Source organism: Triturus cristatus, chromosome 6 (assembly GCF_964204655.1).
Source record: "Triturus cristatus chromosome 6, aTriCri1.1, whole genome shotgun sequence".
NCBI classification, from domain to species: domain Eukaryota; kingdom Metazoa; phylum Chordata; class Amphibia; order Caudata; family Salamandridae; genus Triturus; species Triturus cristatus.
In genome coordinates, this window is record NC_140589.1 from 1,598,385,943 (window position 1) to 1,598,407,552 (window position 21,610).

Genomic DNA, 21,610 nt, shown 5'->3' on the forward strand with positions numbered 1-21,610 from the left:
CATTGATATATACCATAGAGACTCTTAAATAGGGGGCTCGTGATTTCAAACGTATCATAAAAGTCCATTTGTGACTTGAAATGAATGTAAAATTACTTACAAAGGGTTTGTGCAGTCACGCCCAGGACATATTGTTTGGGGTCAAGGGCATCAAGTTTTCATGTGTATTTTGTCCTTGGGACAAGTAGGCCCAACCCCCTACAGCACAAACCCGTTGGCTGCCAGTTTACAGTACCACATTATGGATTAGGAAAGGCCATTGTCTACAGTTAAGGTAATATGTGGGTCCATGTGTTAATGCTGTTCAAACTTGTATTTATGGTTCATTAATGAAAAGTATTCATTATTAGGGTGAGCATTAAAAGTAAATGCCGTAAGCTCGGCCTTCACTACTGAAGGCGGCTCCAGTATAAATGTGTACACACGTTTTCAAAGTTTAGTAATATGAGGCTATGTATAATGCTCCCAGAACGCTCTCTGTTTATATGCAAATATTTGCAGAAACTTGAAAGCAAGAGTGATGGTTCTTTGCTTTCTAAATAAAATGTTCACAAAAAAATGCAAGTAGGAAAAAAGACATTAGGTGCCATATCTTTGCAGCATCATTTAGTAAAATGTTGATGTACACTTGTATCTCCCAAAAATATTCCTAATGGAAAATCAGTGTAACCAGTTGAAATATGATTATGGGGAAAAAAATAACACAAGCATTGGCAAAGCCAGTAGGTCTGAAATGTGTGGTCAGCCGTTTGGTTTTGTCAATGCGTGACTTGTTTAGGCATGTTTTTTGTAAAACCTTATCGTGTGGGAGCTGCTGGGCCCTCACCATTATAACAAGCATTGGCAAACGCAAAAATAGATTTTGGTCTCCAAAAAAAAGCACACATTGACACAAAGGTCATGGTTTACGCAAGGCCTAATTAAAGGCCCAATTAAAAATCTCAAAAGTGCATCCATGGTATATATCCTTGCATTAAGTGCATATATACAGTTTCCGTGAATTCACAAGAATTTACAGAAGTAGGCCAAGAAATAGTAGGGGCAAAATGGTCATGCTAATTGTTATGAAAATCAATGTGATTTTGAAGTTGGAGTGAAACTGATTTTTCAAGAACTTTGAAGTGGGCTGGTGATGGGGGAAGAATTTGTAAAGTTGGAGGGAATAATCATGGGTGTCTTTAGCATTGGAAGTATCTGGATAATTTTATAGGAGGGGGAAACATCTGTAGGCAACATTCCTAATGGAGTTCTTTGCTTGTCCAAAAAACATACGTTTATTAAGGGACCTTTCATGTAGACTGCTTTGCCTTTGTATGGGCGATCGGGTGTTAAAAAGAGTGTTCAGTATTTGTGGGGATTTAAACTGCAGCTCTAGGAAAGGAGGTTCAGGTGGGGTGGGACAGTCACATGGTTCAAAACCCAAGAGACTTTCTTTTAAAACGTTTGACAACAGGCAAATTCAAGAGGATTTTTTAAAATATGTATTTGTTATTTCATAAATCACAAAAATAAATGAAGACAAGACAGTGTGGCATACACGGTTGTGCGTCCTGACAGCCCTATTGTAGCAGATATAGTGCATTGCCTGAGGATGCACAGTATCCCTGATGAATAATGTGGCAGGACAGCAGCAATTTATTTCACTCATATTTGCTCCAAATAGTAGCATTTCTTTTTATTTTGTCGATCTCTTCTCCTTCTGCACAGACTTTCCATTTATTAATATGACATCTGACACTCACATCTAGGTCAGACATTCACATCAGGTTGAGGGGAATCCAAAGAGACTGATACACACAAATGTAGACTGTAAGTGGACTAGAATCGTAAGCAAGATATTAAGTAAATTAGACTGAACGTTGAATGATTTTATGAAACTGTGTGAAGTGCATGCTTTATTGTGACATTCTCAAACATACTTTTAGTTATTTGTTTAATTTCCTCCTTTTTCCAATTGCTGGTTTTAAGAAGTACCCCCCACCCCCCTCCCATTTGCCAAGCCTGTGATGCTTAAATTAACGTAGGCAGCTTGCCTGTTTTTCCTTATGAGACTCAAGACCCTGTTTCTCAAGTCCTTAAAACGATTTGCTTGTGCTCACAGCATCGCTCTAGATCAGGTGTTTCTCATCTCATCATTCTGATACCCAAGCTCAAAGGCCTTCTTGTAAACTGTTCTTGTTCCCCTCGTGCCCAAGATCAGCTGCTTTCAGCTTACTGCAATTCGCTCATTACCTAGTGGGTGCAAACAGTGGACCAAATCAAGCCCAAACTGTCAAACATAATGAAGGTGGAATTGCCATGTTAGACATAGATATGACATTTTCTCTACTGAGTTAAGGACAGCTGCCTACACCATAAGCCAACTCAAGCATAGCTGATGGTGATTACAAAATCTTCATCAAAGTTAGTAGGAGTCCAAATTCCATATTACCGAAACACTTTGATTAGGGTTTAAAACGTTTTACACTGTGAGAGGCAGACATTACCACCTCAAGCAAACAAAGCCCTTTTCCCCACAAGTTCCATTCACCTTTGCCCCTACAAAAAGTATGCCCCGTCAGAAGGACCCCAAAACCCGCGAGCAGAGCGCGGGACTGATTGTGGCCTTTTGTTTATGTATTGATGGTAATCACAGCCCGTGAAGGGGCTCTGATTACCATCAATACTTAAACAAAAGGCCACAATCATCCCCGCGATTACTAGCAAAAGAGTAGAGCCAGTTTACAAACACAGCGTGTACTTCGATACACGCTGTGATTTTAAACCGACTCTACTGTTTTGTTGGTAAAGCGCGGGGATGATTGTGGCCTTTTGTTTAAGTATTGATGGTAATCAGAGCCCCTTCACGGGCTGTGATTACCATCAATACATAAACAAAAGGCCACAATCAGTCCCACGCTCTGCAGCCACACACCCCCGAGCACCCCCCCAAGCCGCCACAAGCCCCCAAGCCCCCTTACCTGCACTCTCCACGACTCCTACGACTCCTCGCCGGCACCACTGGAACAAGTGCCTGGTTTTCGCGCCGCTCGCTTCTTAAAGCGGTGGCGCGGCCGGCGCCTCTCCGCCGGACGTCCTGAAATCGTTGTGCACGCTCCACATCCGGGAGTGCGCGGTGACGTCGGCGAAGGTGTGCGCGCGCGCGCCTTAAAGGGAACGTAGGTTGGCATACGAGGGAGAGAATCTGGAGCCCTTGGCTACTACTTTTTTTTTTTTTTTTGCCGATTCCACTTTTCTTTAAATAGGAAAACCTTATTGCCCATAATCAACTCAAACATGTTGATCAACATTTCAGTATGGTCCCATGCACTAGCCGATCTGGTGTTCAAAATTCTTCTAATAGCACGCAACCCAATATCTCTTTTGTTGCCAGTGTAAAGAGCTGTTATGTCAAAAGTCACCAAAATCAGGTTCTCTTCCCAATTCAAGTCTGTCAAAATCCCTAAGATATGCTTGGTGTCGCGGATATAGCAAGGCAAGTTGCTTACCATAGGTTTTAAGAAAATATCTGTGTTCCGATATTGTCTCGGTTGGCCCATCATTGCCAGATATGATGGATCTACCAGGCGGAAATGGGAGGTTCTTGTGGCTCTTAGGTAACGCATAAATACACGGGTATCTTGGACGATCAACTCATAAATACGTCACTTCGTCCTTCTCCAGTAAACCCTGCACGTGCCATTGTTTTAAGTGTCTGTTAATGTGGTCCTTCAGTGTCCAAATCGGATAATTGGGAAGCTGCTCATAACATTCATGGCCATCAAGTTGGGAAAGAATATTTGTCTGTCCAGCTCCAAAAGTGCTAGTCTGTGGAAAATATCTACGTTGTTACATGTATGCAGTGTGGGTGTCCACTCAGACCTTTCTTTAAGACTACTTTGATTGAAAAGTCACTCACTACACTCAAATCTCTTAAAACCATATTTGAAGTTATCAGCTCATCCTCAGTCTGTCAACGATAAAAGTAGCTTTGTGTCTATTACATCCGGAATAGAAGGTTTACTAGTCTCAAGTGTTCCATGATATTTTCTCTGCTGTGTGGGTCTTACTGGACGTAACAGGAGGGCTAGTTGGCCCCCCCGGGACCCTCAAGAGCCTAGAGGACTTCATCCCCCAACTAGTAGTGCGCTAGGAGTCGTGTTTGCAGAGTGGTGGAGAAAGGGGGCTTAGCCACCGAAAATCTCCCAGCAAACCCACTGTGTGGGACTTACTAGAGGTAACAGGAGGGGTAGTTGGCCCCCAAGGACCCCCAATAGCCAAGGGGACTTTGTCCCCCTAATAGTAGTGCATTAGAAGGTGCGTTTGCAGAGTGGTGGAGGTAACAGGAGGGGTAGTAGAGCCCCCAAGGACGTCCTTGGGGGCCATCTTCCTCTCCTGTTGCCTCTCCAGTAAGTCTCACAGAGTGTGATTGCTAAGAGGTCTTTGGAGGCCACGCCCCCTTTCTCCATCACTCTGCAAACATGCCTTCTGACACACTACTGGTTGGGGAATGAAGTCCACTTTACACCGGAGAGACCTTGGGGGCCAAGAAGCCCTCCTGGTACCTCCTGTAAGTTCTACTCAGCGGTATTCCTGAGAGCTGGTCAGAGGCTCAGCCCCCTTTCTCCACCACACTGCAAACGCTACTACTACTTAAAAAAATAGAAACTCAGAGAAAAAAACTAAGGTTACAGGGAAGCTATAGTTAGGAATTAACATTTAGAAACGCTTAGAAATTCACAGTAGAAAAACAAAGGTTACCCAACAGAAGAATCTCAGTTTTACTGGCGTTCAGCATCAAACCGGCTTTAGGCCCAAATACAGCACCAAATCAGCATTACTAGCGGTCATGGATAACATTAGGATGACCCTAGACAAGGGCTATTCTACGATTTTGGTGCTGTCGGACCTATCTGCGGCGTTCAACACAGTTTCTCACAGCATTCTGCTCAGAAGATTAAAAGAGATCGGACTAAGAAAATCAGCCTTACAGTGGATGAAGAGCTTTCTATCAGCTCGCTGCCAGATTGTCAACTTAGACCCGTATCGTTCGGCTCCTACAGAATTGTCCAAGGGAGTCCCTCAGGGCTCGTGTTTGAGTCCTACATTGTTTAACATCTATATTGCTCCCTTGTCCAATCTTCTGAAGATGCATGGGTTCATCCCCATGTCATATGCCGAAGACACTCAGTTGCTCTTTCCATTCGATAAATTTACCTCCTCGGTACAGTTGGCCTTCTCCAATGGTATGAGAGCTATTTCCCACTGGATAAAGAACAATTTCCTCCAGTTTAATGTGGGAAAACAGAGATTATGCTCTTTGGAGAGGCCCCCCTCCTATGGACACCAGAATGGTGGCCGACCGATCTAGGACCCCATCCCGCTCCTAAGCTTACAATCAAAAATCTGGGTATCTGTCTGGCTCAAGCCCTTACCCTGAAAGAGCATGCTGCCCAGACAGCAGGTTCCTGTTTCCATGTAATAGTCCTGCTCCGTCGAGTCTTCCCTTTGCTTCCTGACTCTACCCGGAAAACTTTAGTCCAGGCGCTTGTACTAAGCCGTCTGGACTACTGTAACAGCCTGCTGATCGCCGCCAACAATGCCTCACTCAGCAGACTGCAGGTAGTCCAAAATACGGCGGCACAATTGGTCCTCAACGCTCCTTCCAGGACCCCTTCTCGCCCTCTTCTTATGAAGCTGCACTGGCTTCCCATCCGCCAACGGGTCAGATTTAAAATCTGCTGCACTATTCATAAGTCATTGCTTAATATGGGTCCCTCCTATCTCTCGGAAACATTCATGCCATATGTACCTTCTAGATCTCTCCGCTTGAGTGCTAAACATCTTCTTGTGGTGCCTCAAGTAAAAAAATGCAAGAGGAGGAGATCTCTCCCATCTTGGCCCTCGATACTGGAATGAACTTCCTTTGATTTTGAGACAATGCTTGGATCACCTTCAATTTAGGAAGCTGCTTAAGACCTCTCTTTTTTGCGCTTGATTTTGTTGTAGCTGCAACACACCCTCACGGCCCGTCCTAAGCGCAGAGATACCCCTCCGGGGGTCGATTCCAGCGCTATATAAGAAATAAAAATTAAAAATAAATAAACAAACAATTAGCATGTATCCAGTCCGCAACGGCAGCCATACAGTTCCCGAAAATTGGCATCTCTGTTGGCAGACCCCGCAGACACAGACACAATAAGCTGGGGGTCATTTGCATACGATACCAGAAAGATCCCGAAAGATTTCACCACATCAGCCCCTGATACACAAAAGAAAAAGTATTGGGGCATGTGAGAAGAATAGATTCTGAACCATTTAGCCCCTTTATGTTGTCTTTTGGACCACCCAGTTTTTGGATCTCTGCTGTGAGTGAGTTTCGCTAACTGAGTCACACTCTGGTAAATGGTTTTGAGTGCTAACCGCCAGTGCTCGCCTTTATAAAATTAGGTCCACAGCTGCAGTAAGAAACTCTTGGCTGGTTGGATGTTATCTTATTTAGATTTTGCATTTGAACTTTCATGCTGGGAAAAGTTAATTACTCTTCTTTTCCATTCAGCGGGTCTGTGTGGAGGGGTTTGACCCTAATTCTGGGAGATGGTTGGGTCAGCATCTACGTAAGTTGATTAGATTCATGTCGATAGAGAAGCCGGGAAATATCCATCAACAGACAAAACAAATGGAGGTAGCCAGACCTCTAGCCCTGCAAATTGGAGGGGATCTCCTTTGAAGTTTTAGGGGTTAGGGAACCTGGTTGGTATGTCACTTAGAGGCAGAACATAAGGCTGTCAGAGAACCGTGATCATTGACCAGTTGAAGTTTTTCTTTTTTTTTTTTTTTTTTTTATAAAGTCCGAAGATACAGCAGGAGGGGTGGAACAGTGGCTGGACTGATCTCTCCTCTTTGACTTGACAAATGAGCCTCAGTTTCAGGAACTTTACACGCCCATTTAAAAACTCGTATTCAAAGCATAGATTTTTGAGAATATTCAGACACCTGGGATAAACTACACAGGAAGAAGAGTGCCCAGCTGGAAGAGAAAAGATTCCTGCTGAAGAAAGCCTCATGGATGCCTTACGCCTGCTAAAGAGAGAAACTCTAGGATGTCTGATTCCTGGTGAAGAGAGGATTCAAGGACTTCTGACTCCAACTGGCACCCAGGAAGGAGAGCGCTCCCCTGGAACATCTATGGACCCGTCCTGTGGGTAGGGTGCACACTAAAGGGGCCCCACTGATTCCTGCGGAATAAACAGTTGGTTTGTAAGTGTCCAGGAGGCCATTGGGCCTGAGTAGTGTGGACTGAGAGGGAATACATGCATTAAGGGCTGTGGGGTGCTAATGAGGAAGACCAAGGGTAAATTAAACGTACCAGGAGCCCAGGAGAAGGAGCAGGAACTCGGTTCTTCGCAGCCACTGCAAAGGGCCACTTGGTGCTGGAAATGCAGGAGAAGCCTTGCCAACAGGCTATGAGGAGCTAATGAAAAAGTTACAGTGGTTCTGTCGGGCAAAGGAAATTACTTTAAATTTTACATCATTCATTCAAGTAGTAATGTAAACCTCAAAATCGCAGAGAGAAAAAGCAGCTGAAACACAGCAAGAGCCAATGATAAATGCAAAGTCATGAATCTTTTACTTCCTCAAAAAGACTTAGAATAATTCCTATGGCAGTTTTAGGTTTTGAAAAATGTTTTTCCTGAAGTGACAGTATGTACAAATTACATTAGTGATCAAGTGACATTGTTGAATGAGTGCTTTATATACAAGTGAAGATAGGACAACGCAATGTACACAAAACTTAAAAAAGGCGTATTTCTTTCATGAGGCCAGTGTACTAGTAAATCAATGTCTCTATAGGGGTATCAACGTTGATTATAACTTTGCAGCGTGAATCTTTCTGGATTCACTATGCTGTGCAGTATTCTGCGGTCTGGTGGTTGGGTCCGGATTCGTAGTCTTTCTTTTGTCTTTTTTTTTTTTTTTTTTTGGAGCCCAGGTGGGCGTCGACGTCCCACCATTTGGGGCACTTCTCGTATCGTCGTCCTGCTACCTGCGGAATTCCTACATCGGGGCGCCATCTTCAGATTCTTTTTTCCGCCGTTGGGTCTGGATCGTCACCGTGAAGCTCCAGAGTTTTTTGGCGAAGAAAGAAGAAAAAGCACGAGTTTCATCGAAGAAGTTGTTGAGGAAGACTACAGAAAGGAAGAGCAACAAGCCGGGACGACGACGAAGAAGGAGGAGAACCTCGAGATCTTCGACGTCCAACGGAGAATGCGCACTCGGGGACACTGAGCACAGGAATGGACAAAACACCTTTTAAATTCTGCCGTAACTGCCACCACAAATACGCGCAGAAGGACCAACATCCGGTCTGCAACCTTTGCCTGCCTGTCGACCACGAGAGCAAGGACTGCAACGCCTGTTCAGCCTTCACACCGAAGACGCTCCGGGTGAGAGAGAGACAGGTGAGCCAACAACAACATGGAGGGCAAGGGGAAGGCCCCGACACTGTACGAACTGGGCCTCTCCACCGACGACGAAGACAACATCGCCGAAGGACATAGTGGAATGATAGTCGACGTTTCAACCCTGAAATTAGCGCAGATGAGGCGATTAAATCTGTGAAAACGGGCGAAACTATCAATAAAACACCAGGAATAAAAATCTGCGAACCACATCTGAATCAACACAATGTGGCTGGAAAAAGCAGCAATGCATTTGTTGTTTCCCTTGGAAGGGGAAACAGCCTGGCGGGCCACCAGGCCTATAAATCCTGTCACTGTGTTTCACCGATATTATCTAGCCCCCTCGGAAGGCTACGCCATGGGGGAATTATTGCCCAGGTAAGGGAGGTTAGGTCATGGTTACATTACAACGGGGGGCCTGGGAGAAGGATGCGGGGGGAGAGAAAGGGCGGCATACTTGGTGTTTTCCCCTTCTTTTGGTCACGCCCCTGGTAAAGGCCAGCAACACAGGTGTACAACAGGGCACCATCATGCTCTTTAGTTAAGAGCTATCTGTCAGTGCCAGAGCATCGGGAGTAGGCTGGAGAGAAGAAAGGAGGCCGGCTCCCGTCCAAGCTTGACCGATTGTGGGACTCCCTCTCAGCCCCAATAAAAACGACCACGGGCGGCAACTTTAAAGCTGGACTCCTGTTTTCCCATTATTATTTTTTTTTTTTAAATAACGGGGGCCTAAGAGTGCAATTTACTTGTAAAGAAAGAAAAAGACAAACCAAAGAAAACAACTGACCTGATCGACCATAAGCCCCTGGGGTGGATAACAAATCAGTGTATTTTGTTCTGTGGGGCCTGAGGAAGGGCTAGGGGCTCTAGCAACGAGTTAAATTGCCTCGGAGGGGGAGTGGGGAGGAGGCAGGAGTGTGGTAGACAGCCCCCTCCTCCTACTAGAGCCCCCTTGCCATTTTTGATTTACTTGCCCCACGTCTTCCGAGGTCTTGAATTAACGAACAAAAGAAAACTAAACAAGCATTTGCAATGCAATAGGTCTCGCATTTACGAGAGTTTGGCCCATTGGCATTGTAAATGACAATGCCTTTTATTTATGTATGGATTGGGAGAACGTTTATTTGAGAAAATAGTGTTTTGAAGGCTGTAATTAAAGCCTACCAAGGAACAACACACGTAACAACACAAGAAGCTGCCCCTAACGTGAGGTCTTCCAGCTGGGGTCAGGGGGGATAGAAAGAGGCATGCCCCCTTTAACTAAGCATCGAGCTACTGACTATGATCTCTATCGCACTTGGAATGCGCATAGAACACGCAAGCAGGAAGTGACTTTGACGTTTGCGTGCAGGTGTGACCTTGGATGCCCGGAGCATTCCGGACAAGATGGCGGTGCGGCTCTGGCCTGCAACCTATAAACCGGAGCAGTGGAAGTATAGATGGAAGATGATCATGAGGAGTAGCAGCGGCCAGACGGCGTCATGCAGAACTCCGCTTAAAAACACATTCATTCACAAGCACGCTCTTATGGAGTACGAAGATATGCATTGGAGACGAACCTCCAGATGACCTAGGCGGTAGGTTTTAGGGCCAGCCCAGCGCGGACCAAGCGCATGAAAACAAGCACTTGCAAAGAAAATAGCTCTGGTGCTGACTGCAAGCCTTTAGTCATGGGCTTTGTAACACTTTTTTACGTTGGGGAAGTGGCCTCGCCAGTACAAAAAGATGCGGGAGCTGCTGGTGTGCGTGCGCGGTTGCGAGCAGCAGCATATGTTTCCAATTATCGCGCCCGTGTCTGAGCACGCAAATTGGAAACAAATGCTGCTGCTGCGCGTAACAGACACCAATAGGCCATGGGCGGAGCAATGAGCCCGCCTTTGGCCAATTGCGTGCTGTCTTTGTAAAAAAGACGCACTCAAAGACCAATAGCGTGGCCCAAAAGGAAAAGCGCACGAGCGTGTGCGATTCCTAGGTCAGTTTCCAAACCTCCTACAAGAGGTCTCTCGCTGCGCGAGCAGTGCTGAGCACTGCAACGCTAGGCGCGACCTAAAAAGGGGAACCTACTGACACAACCACTAGATTGCACATAGCGCGCTCTGGATCCTCAGACTGACAGTGACAGTTATTGTACAACGCTATTCTCTTGCGTGGTAAAGGGAAGAATCTGCTGCTCCTTGCAGGCCCCACAGTACAGGTGGTTGGCACCATTCACTCTCCATGGCTTACCATAAACCAGCCAGACACGGGTTGTTTCCACTTAGGGGGTAAACCCTTAATAAAGGTATTATTTACTCAGTGATGCGTCAATGCACCATGATTGACTAACCGTATGATTAACCTTTACAGGCAGTGAAATACTTCCCCTGAGCGAGTTCATTATTATCCACAATTGGGTGAACACCTCATTTTTTTAACCTAATTTCATTAAGCCCAATCATATATTCCTCCTCAGGACTTTGGCTATTCAGGTAACCACATTACTTTATATGCGTTGCCTGCGTATTAACCACCTACTTCACCTAACCCAATTATTTTAATTATTGCAAATGTCCCAACATCCTTGATCCTATGATGAAACCCTCCTAGCGTCGGAACTCCGTCAACAGTAATTAGTAACAAACAACGCTGCAACTATGGGCAAAGGACTATTATAAACTCACCATACAAACACTTTCCTGTTTCATCATTGATTTGTTGTTCTTGTAAGTTTATGTTGTAGGTTTTCCACCTGGAACACATTGCACTTTTTGGCAAACTTAGTGACACATTTTTTTCACATGTTGATTGTTGTTAAACAACTTTCGTGCAAAGCAACACAATTGATTATCATTAATGTTTGATATTGCATTTATTGCACAAGGTAATTTTGCCTCTTATTGAAAAATGGTTTAAATTACGATAAGTCAGATGCTACCTGGTTACATCTAGAAGCTGGCATAGCGGACATGTGTACTGTTTTTAGTGCTGTTTTTATTCCACCTGCCCAAACATAACACGTGTATTTGAAAAGTACAAGTTCACTCTTCTTCCTGCTCGGTGTTTGGCTGAGAGTGGAACTCTGCATGCATAGGATTGATTCCTCTCCTACTGTTCCATGCCGGAAGCCCAAGATTTCTACCACACACCCCACCAATGACTTTTTTTGGTAAAGTTTCTTATTTGTCGTATTTGACTTGGTTTACCACATTTTGGTCACCCCAAGTTAAAATGGTAGGCAATATTTACTAATTTCCTTTTCTTGTAAAGGCTGCAAACCAGGATAGCATGTTTGTGAACTTTGAAATAGCTGAAAGAGAAAATGTCTCTATCAAATTTGGATAATTCGCCTATGTTGGTTTGTGAATTATGAGGCACAGGGTCAGACTGATTTGCATATGACCATGTCTGAACTGGGGTGGCAGAGTGGGATAAAGAACGGTGATGGATTAAACCGAGATCAGTTGACTGGGGGTGAGTGCTTGCAATGTTCAACACTCCGTCCATCATTTCCTTTGGTTTTTGCTTTGTTCGCCATAAGTTGGCAGGGTATGCTCAGACGTGAGTCCCTTGCTCACTTTGCCACTGGATTCAAGCAAGCCTGGCTAAAGACGGCTGAAATGCCAGAAACCGGTCCTAGGAAGCTTGTTTCCGGTCCAGGGAAGACATGGCTTGGCAGTTCGGGCTGGACTGTTCCCATGAGGCACAGGGTCAGACTGATTTGCATATGGCCATGTCTGAACTGGGCTGGCAGAGTGGGCTAAAGAACGGTGATGGATTAAACCCAGATCAGTTGACTGGGGGTGAGTGCTTGCAGTGTTCAACACTCCGTCCATCATTTCCTTTGGTTTTTGGTTTGTGAATTAGTCCACAAATCAAGCAGTTATATATTGTTCTAACTATGTTGTTAATAAAATGGATTTCAAGTTGGACCTCGGTACCTTAGTGCTGGTTTGGTATAGTGCTGTCCGGTGATTGTTGTGTGAGCAAAACAAAAAGGACTATGGATGTTTGATTTATACATACATTTTTAGAACCTTCAGACATGCTTTTCTCCTTGCATTCATTTCCTGCACCAAAAACGTGTTTATTATGCACACATCTTTCCAAGATGCATCTTAGAAGAGCAAGCACATTTTTGTTAACAACATATGCACATTTATCATACTAGGTCAAATTTAATGTTGATCGAAAAGTGCTTTGCTTATACTCCAAAAAGTCAGCTTTCACTACATTCCTGCTACTGTGCACATTTGTAATCTATAATTATTAATAACCGCAGGATGTACATGTCTTTTGTAGCCACTGATCACTAGAGATTGGTGGCCAGCTGAGCTATGGGCGAGTTAAGTAGTTTTGAGGAGCTGCAAACGCAGGAAGCAAACTGCAACCCCAGATAAAGATAAATGGTTGCATTGGGGAGTCTTAACTTACCACATGTGAATATATGTACCTTGTTTATTATTAATGTTGAAGTACTTCTATTCCTAAAGTTTGTTTTACTTTTATTAGGAATTCTGGAAGAGAATGACATCTTCAGAAATGCTCAGGCCGGTGTGCTCATCAGTACCAACAGCCATCCAGTCTTGAGAAAAAACAGGATTTTTGATGGATTTGCAGCAGGTTTGAGATTTATTTTTACCTTTGTAATATATGTCTTGCCACAGTTGAACATTAAGCTGCACCTTAGATGTGATTTAAGATATTGATCTTTTGAACCACATTAATTCAAACTGTTACAGCTTATAACATATTTATCGTGATCCGGATTCACAAGGCTCATTTGACATAAACTTGCACCCAGGTGGACAGCACAGACTGCTAAGGGCCAACACTCAAAAGCATACAGAAAACAAAACCAAGTAGCTGCACTTAATATGATGCTTTGAGTTTGACATAATTGGATGCAGCTGGTGTATCATAACCTCTAAATCACTTAGCAGCATTTGGTTCTCAAAGCTATTTTTGTTTCCCAATTATTTCATACAAATGAAAGGGAAGTATTCCCATAAACATGCAGCCTCGCTTGGAGGAAAACCTGCACCCTCACTTCGACTGCCCATGGACCTCCACAATCAGCACAGCTACAGTCTGCCAGCGGGCGTATGATCTTAACCTTTATCTCTGCTCTATCTATGTGGTGGGAGTTGTGGGTAGGATATTTTGGAATGTGAGCGGTTTAATTTAGTTGGTGGAAGATGTGATTAGTGTGGGTCTGTTTCCGAACGTATTGAAGGGTTTCTTGGGGAGCTGCTAAACTTCTGGAAAAGAAAAATATTCATAGGCCCTTAAAAGGCTCTTTGAAAATGTTAGCATTTTTATCTGCTTGGGAAAGGCCCTGTATTCCTTCACCATGGCAGAATGAGGGCTCAGTAGCTTTGACTTGGAGAATACAAAGACAAATAGTCATTGACAACCCAACAAGGACATGTACTGAAACATGAGAGAATATATGCAAACGTATTTTTTCCCTGCTGCATTTTTATATTATTAAAGAAAAGACCTTTTCTCCACAAACTGTGCCGTAAGCAGAAAATCTGTGCAAAATTATGTTTTTACCACCAAGTTACATTCTTAGCACATCCTTGTCAGAAAAAAGGGTTTCCACTGATCAAGCCAAATGAATGAAAAACGTATATTCCAACACTCTCAGTAAAGGAGTTCAGTATCTTGTGCAAAATAAAGGATATCCTGCGAGGCATAGCAAATTCCATGCAAAAAAAACTTACATTTAAAAACAAATATCAAATGTTGTGTTGTCATATTAATGGAATAGAAGACTTAAGGGTCTAACTATCCCTCTGCTACATGCTAGGGTTATGGAGGTCCATAGGAAGTTCAAACTGACCGCATTTATTTTATTTTCTGTATGCGAGACTGCTTGCCTGTTGGTAACATTCCATTTCCTTTTTCTTTTTTAAAAGGAAAACGTTTTGGTAAACAATGATTCTATGTGTAGTTTTGTACCGGGCGTTTTTTAATATTTTTTCTCACTCGTGTATTAAAAATATAAAAATAGATTACAAATAGAAAGCCAATGTTGCTTTATATTGACAACGTTTTTGCTTTTATTTGGTATGTTTTTAATCTTTTTCTGCTCTGAGATCCGTGATAGCAGAGGCACTATTCTAAGTTTATTGCTATAGAAATGCACGTAACATTTCATGCAGAGACCCACAATAGGGAAATTGTCACCAGTAAGTGAATTTTGGTAACAAGTATTGTAATTGCATTTATATTGCGCTTACTACCCCATACGAGGCGTCTAAGTGCTTTTTCGGCGAGTAGCATGCTACTACATAACCCATAAAGGATTAGTGGTGAATTAGTATAGTGAAATATGCAAGTAATTTGAGTGGTGGATATGTTAATCAGTTATTTTGCTGTTGTATATAACATGCTCTGCATACTTCTCGCATCTAGTGGGTGCTGATGTTTGCAAGTTGTTTATCTTCAAAGAAGACTTCGGTCTCAAGCTATCTTGTGATGCCTCTCTGAAACCCACAGTGCACCAGAACAAAGATTGTTTTTTTCAGCTATTGGCTTTGGTCATTCAGCTTTAACTTTTAGTCCATTGAGCCCACTCCTTCAATCTTTACACCATTTCAGTTCTGCCCTAAGTGTAATTCAAAATTTCCATACTTAGACCCGATGCTGATCGATATTCTTACGTATGCCTCTATATGTATGCCTCTAATTGCAGGTTCTTCACCTTAGGATTGTCCACAGGTGCCTCACGGGATCTGGAACTTTTTCTTTAGCAGAGCTCCTGCTCGTTACTAGATGGTGCTCTGTGGCTCCGCATTGGCTCCATACCAGCCTGGAAGTCACGTAGTGGAACTGCATAGAAGTGCCACCACTTCTTGCTGACATTAGTTTGTCTCAGTCCGCGCCCTAAAATGCAAGTGTTAACTAATGGTCTTAACAGTGATCTCAGTACTAACTTGGGACCTTCTTAATATTAAAAAGAGGTCACTCCACAGGACAGGGAGGTGGTAGGGCAGCAGGCGCGCAACGCTCATAGGGCTAATAGGCCTTTTGCCCCCTCGTTGTGTGTGTCAGCCCGGGCTGCTGCTGCTTGGGGGGCTCAGCTGGGCAGTGTCTCTAGTCTTATCTCAGGCATGCCCGAGTTTTTCACAGGTCTTTAAAGACCATTTACATATTTACATACCTTTGTGAACTGGTTACCGAGGTTTGGTTTATTTCTCGTTCCAGTACCCCCTGGGCCCCCACTCCTTTTTATTCCTTACATTTGTATTTTACATTTACTGCCGTATTGAGATAATGCACTTCATGAAAAGGAATATAAAGTAGGGTTGCCATAGGAAAAATGCCAGCCATGTGTTGTTTAAAGAGCCTACAAAGACCTCGTCTTGACACTAAATAGGGTTATAAATAAAAAAGTATGTATTCATTTGTAATGTGACTTTTCTGTCTTTGTTCCCTTTAATTATCAGTTATGAATCATTAAGGCAGCCCTAGAACACAATTAAAAGTGCTTTCTATTTATATTTGCTGTTCGAAGTATGCACAGATAAGTGCTGAAAAAAGGCTTTAGGTGACTTTATTTTTGTACTGTCTGAGACATCAAAATACTGAGCTGGCAACCCTAATCATAAGACTGGAAGTTTGTTGCAGGATCAGCACATTACTTATTCCCTCCACCCTTGATCCCTGATTAATGCCATCATAGCAGTAGTTTAATTTGTATCTGAAATTCTATGCTGCCGTCAATGGCATACTGAGTTACTTAAAATGTCCTGGCAGATGTCAAGGATAGGCGCTGCACAAGCCAACTTAGTGATAGCAGCCGTAGCCCAGACTGAATGGACTCTCGGACTCTCCGGAGGCTGTTTCTTGGCCACTGTGTAGCAGATCTTTATGCTGAGGACTTTCCACCTTGGCCTGGTCTTTTTCCTTTAACTTTCCTTTTCATTGCCACCGAGAACTCCACAAACAACTGATCGTCAACGCGGTGTTTACTTTTTCAGCTCGCATTTGTTGCGCTTATATGCTGCCACTTGTGGGGCAGTATATAGCCAACGCAGAGCAGCACAGTGCCATCTATCGGCACACTGGAACACTGCTGAAGAAAAGTTTCTGGATCCAGTCTTATCACCTGCAGTTTATTCGAAGAGATTTTGTGCCATCTGCGTTTAGATATGCCCCCCAGAAAGTGTGCTATTGCAGATCAGTAACTTGTTCATCTCTGCCTTCTTCGAGACTACGAGGAGTCTTTCGAGAGAAAAAATACTATTATGCTATTGGAGGAAGCATACTAAAAGATATAGCACTAAAACCCCAAATGAAATGCTGGCCACTCCGCTCTGACCAGACAGAAGAAGCTTATGTCCAGTCTTGTGTCTCAGTGGGTCAAGAGTAGAGCTCTACAATCCTTTCTTCTGAAGGGCTCCAATGTCGAGGAAGAGCTTGTTCAACCACAGCAAACACCTGGGCTAAGGACAAAGACCGCACCATGAGACCTCATTCCCCACCTTCTGGGGTTTGATCTCAAAAAGAGTCTACCAGAGGTGAGCACAGCTCCCCGGGCAGTCAGGCATCTAGCCCGAGAATGGAAACATGACATCGACCTTCAGGTTCCATCTCGGTCTTGGAGTATTTTCGGCACAGAAAACATGCCTCAGCTGCGAACAAGTCTCAACTCAAAGGCTCTGAACATAAAAACCAACCCTCACCAATTCCACCCAGAGGGCTGCTCTTCCAGCTTTTTTTTTTTTATGGAATTTTATATAGCACTAACTTGACCCGAATGTATCAGGTATCAGAGCACTTTACACGAGCACCAGTTGCGTTACATGAGGACACATTCATTTTGTTTGTTGGACAAGGGGTGATTAAGTGATTTAACCAGATTCACAGGACGTTGTTCGTCAATGCCGAAACTCTAACCCGGTTCCCCAGATTTGAGGTCGACCGCCCTAGCCGTTAGGCCAACTCCTCTCCTTTAACTAAAGTCTGCTAAGAGGCGGACTCTGTGGAAGATTTTGATGCTGGGTTCGGCAGAGAGTCCACACCAGCAGTTGAGCTCCCAGAGGTGCCCGATGTTACGCAAAGTAAAATATTCATACACCCACTCTAGTTTCTGGAAGTCACTGGCTGCAGGACAGGCGTTTTCTTCTTGCAGGGTCTTGGAAGTTGAAGGCATGCCGGTAAGGCTTGGGGCCAAGTCAGTCGTCTTCAGGCTTCGCTGCACAGCTTCTTCTTTGTCCTTCTTAGGTCGCAGGTAATTCGTTTCCAGGTTTGGGGGAGCCACCTAAATACAAAGTTTAGGGGAGTAGCAGATGGGGCCAATGGGCATGTTGCTTGAGGTGACTACACCCACTATCAGAGCTTGCCCTGATTGGAGGAGTCATCTTCAATATGGAGGGGACTGAAAAGTGTGCTTAACTTTGTCTCCTCCACCTGAGGGGTGGAGTTGGCAAAGGTTGGCACACCTAGCCTTTCTAAGTTTTCCTACTGGTTTGCTGCCCAAAGTAGGGGTGTAAACCGGGGGCTGCTATTTGCTGCTAACGGCAGAGGTTGGAGGTCGCATTACAAGGACGGCAGGCCTTTGAACCTTCCCCTTAAAGCACTGGGCCAATCCTAGGGGAAGAGGTGGGACACCTCTACCAGGATATTCATTGTTTCTGGTCCCAGGTAGCAGAGGCTCTCCACCCTGGGATTGAGAAACGGGTGTGTGTTGCAGGCTGCCTAAAGCAGATACCGGATACCAACGTGACTGTGTGCTGAGTTCCTGCTAAACAGGCCCAAACACCTGTTTTCTTTCCTAAAACTTTACCTTTGTGCCCACAATTGGCACACCTCTGGGCTTCCCTTAAGTCCTTATAAATGGTACCCCTGGTACCAAGGACCTTGTGACCAGAGAGGGCCTCTGAGGGCTGCAACATGTATTATGCCACCCTCAGAGATCCCTCACCTTAACATCCCCACCCTGTCAATTTAGCCTGTGTGTTATGGTGCAGACCAAACTAAAGAGTCAACATGGCACACATCTCTATGTGTCATGCCCACCAACTCTGCCTGAAGCATGGGTAAGGAACCCCTCTGGCTGGCCTTACAGCCCCAAAAGGCAGGGTGGTCCATATCCAGGTGAGGGCATAGCTGCAAGAGTTGTATGTCCCTACAGCAGAGGTCTTCAAACTTTTGGATGCCGAGACCCCCCTGTCAACATTTTGAGGCGTAAGGACCCCCTCTTGACAAAAATGTCTAAACCTGTTGACTAAATTGCGTGGGATGAAAATGTAAATAAGGTTATGTGATGCCGCGTATTTTGGGATAGCATTGCTTCATTATTTTGATATTTGTTACACACAGTAACACTGAGGAAAGATTTCACCCAATCAGTACCCATTTATAACCAAAATACAGCAATTATCATCAGAAAGATTTCAAGTCAACCTTTGTGAAGGGCCTTCCACTCTGCAGCAATACGTGCTGCCACATTAGAAGCTCACCTGGCCCTGACCGGAAGAAGCAGGGGTCCCTTAAAACCCTGGCGGTTTTGTGTAGAGTTAAGCCTTTTACCCATGCAGCTTTCCTCTCACCCCCTCCCTTCCATCCCTCTCTCCTCTCCTAATCCCGGATCCCTCTCTCACTTTGCAGGTCATTTTCTTTCACCCCTTTTTACAACTTCTGAACTCTCCCCATTCAACCTCTCACTTCACCTTTAATCACCTCTTGCCATTCTGTCCTTTCACTGCCCTCATCTCTATCAGTCTCTCACATTTATCTCATGGCCTCTCTGGCCCTGTCACCTCCCGTGCCCCTCAGCACTTCTCATTCACCTCGTCTCTTCATTCAAATTTTTGTCTATTTGTATCTTACACCTCTCCAGTCCCCCCATTCCTCTTTCACATCTCCCCTTTGTTCTAACAGAAGCCCTCACCTTTGGATCACACTCACTTCTTGCGTGTCCACACTTCTCTTCGGCAATTCACATTTCTCCTCATCCCTGACCTCTTCAATCAAATTCTCTCACTCCCTTGCTGTCCTCTCTCATTTTGGGTGCGGATGCAAGTTCAGAATGGGATGAATGAATGTATGATTACTGATGGGCTTGTTTGAGTGAGTTGCATATTGAGTAGTGAGGGGGACAGGTGAGTGAAGTGTCACATGAGTGCAGGATGAGTAGTGTACTCGTGTGACTGCAGGTTGAGGTATAGTGTGAGCAGGACAAGTGCATTTTGAGAGCAGAGTGATCACTGTGAGTGCAGGGTGAGCGGGTGAATGGTGCAAGTGCATGGTGATCAGTGTGAGTGCATTGTGATCGCTGTGAGTGCAAGGTGAGCGGGTGAATGGTGCAAGTGCATGGTGATCAGTGCGAGTGCATTGTGATCACTGTGAGTGCAGGGTGAGCGTGACAATGAAGGGCGAGAATGAGGAATGAGTTGTCTGAATGCAGGGTGCATTCCCAGACCCATGAAGTAACTCAGCATGTTATTGACGGGGCGTAGACTTTAAGATCTAAGTTAAACTATTGCGGCATTAATCGGGGATCAAGGGTGAAGGAAATAAATAATGTGCTGATCCTGCAACAAACTTCCAGTCCTATGATTAGGGTTGCCAGCAGATTATTTTGGTGGCCCAGTCGGTACAAAAAAAAACAGTCACCTAAAGCGGTATTTTCAGCGCTTATCTGTGCATACTTCCCAGGGCCGGCTTTAGTGCTGGTGGTGCCCTGTGCGACCATGTTTGGTGGTGCCCCCCACAATGACCACCCCCACCACGGATTCTCTCACTAGCACCCTTTAACAGTGACCAAGTCTCCATAACCCCACACTCTCAGATGCATTGAATTAGTTATATAGTGCCACTCATACCAGTGTAGGGTGTCCGAGCACTTTGCATCACACACACATTACACAGAGACAATCAATCATAAGTGTGTAAATCAGTGTATAGGAAATGTTACATAAGCCAAAGGACTAAAAGTATAGGAGTCACATGTCATCCATACTGGTAGGCAGTATAGTTCAAGAGTGCTTGGTGTGGAGAAGCACAAACGCAGAGTCGAAAAAGAAACAGCATAGTTGGGAGTTTCCTTTAATAATAAGAATTGATTTCTAGCCAAATTAACCCTTTTTGCAACATTAATCAATGGTCTAATAATGTATTCTTTGTAGTGTGCATGCTGTTCTAGGATGAAAGTTAATAGCTCACTATTCTCTATTAGGACTTTAAGTTATAAATTGCAAGTAACAAAAGGATGTCTCTTTTGAAAGCAGTAACCTGCTGATCTCTTCACATCATACGCACTCTGTAATCTACTTGGTACACGTTCTTTGCAGCAGGCATATTAACCCTCTGCACTAACATCATCCAAGTCAAAACCTCAACTATACAACATTCTGATCTCTCTCCAGGAAGATAATTAATCACACAAGTTATCTTGACATTTATGTGAGGCCTGGTAATTGCCGGGGAAAGAAACACTGCAGCAGGTGTTTCAAAAGCACAATAAACTTTCACACACAGCGCCCCCAGGAAGCCAACTTTGTATTCCTTTCCATGAAATGCATTCTCACACTACGGCAGTGAATGTAAAATCCAAATGTAAGGAATAGGCACAGTGGGGACCCAGGGGGTACTGGAACCAGCAAAAAAACCTAAGCCTCTGTAAGCAGTTTACAAAGGCATGTTAAATGGTCTTTAAAGACCTGTGAAAAAACACGGGGGTGCCGGAGATAGGAATCCAGACACTGCCCAGCTGAGCCCCCAGCAGCTCAAGTTTCACTGCAGCAGCCCGGGCTGAGACACAGGACGGGGGAAGGGGGGGGGGGGGGGGCTGAAGCCCTTGGGCCTGGGCAGAAGTGTGACTGGGAAGGCGCGACCCCCTTTGCATCACTCCACGGCCCCCCTGGGGGTCGCGCCCCACAGTTTGAAGACCCCTGCCCTACAGTGTCTGTGCCATTCACAGATTTTGTAAGTGCAGTGAAGCCATTTTGATTGCATGGGCTCGGAGTTTGTCAACATGAACTCCACAGCTCCATGATGGCGTTACTGAAGTCAGGGAAGTTTGGTATCTTTGTTGCAGCGTGGGCATACTGCTGTCCTTACATCAAAGTATCTATTAGTACAACCTGGCGTGAGGTAAGCCCTGTGGAGGTCATACAAGTGAACAAGTTGGAATCTAGTGTTTCTTGTGACCTTGCCCACTCGATCTACCAATTCCC

The 21,610-nt window shown here is 44.6% G+C and overlaps 1 protein-coding gene across 2 annotated transcripts in view; it reads left to right on the forward strand.

The window, feature by feature from the left end:
• The window catches only part of FBXO11 (F-box protein 11), a 400,064-nt gene that overhangs the window by 346,253 nt on the left and 32,201 nt on the right, over positions 1-21,610 (forward strand). For both annotated transcript variants that reach the window (XM_085612738.1, XM_085612739.1), the window contains exon 19: positions 12,930-13,040. In XM_085612738.1, coding sequence (XP_085468864.1) covers positions 12,930-13,040 — 111 coding nt within the window. The remainder of the gene's footprint in view (positions 1-12,929; positions 13,041-21,610) is intronic.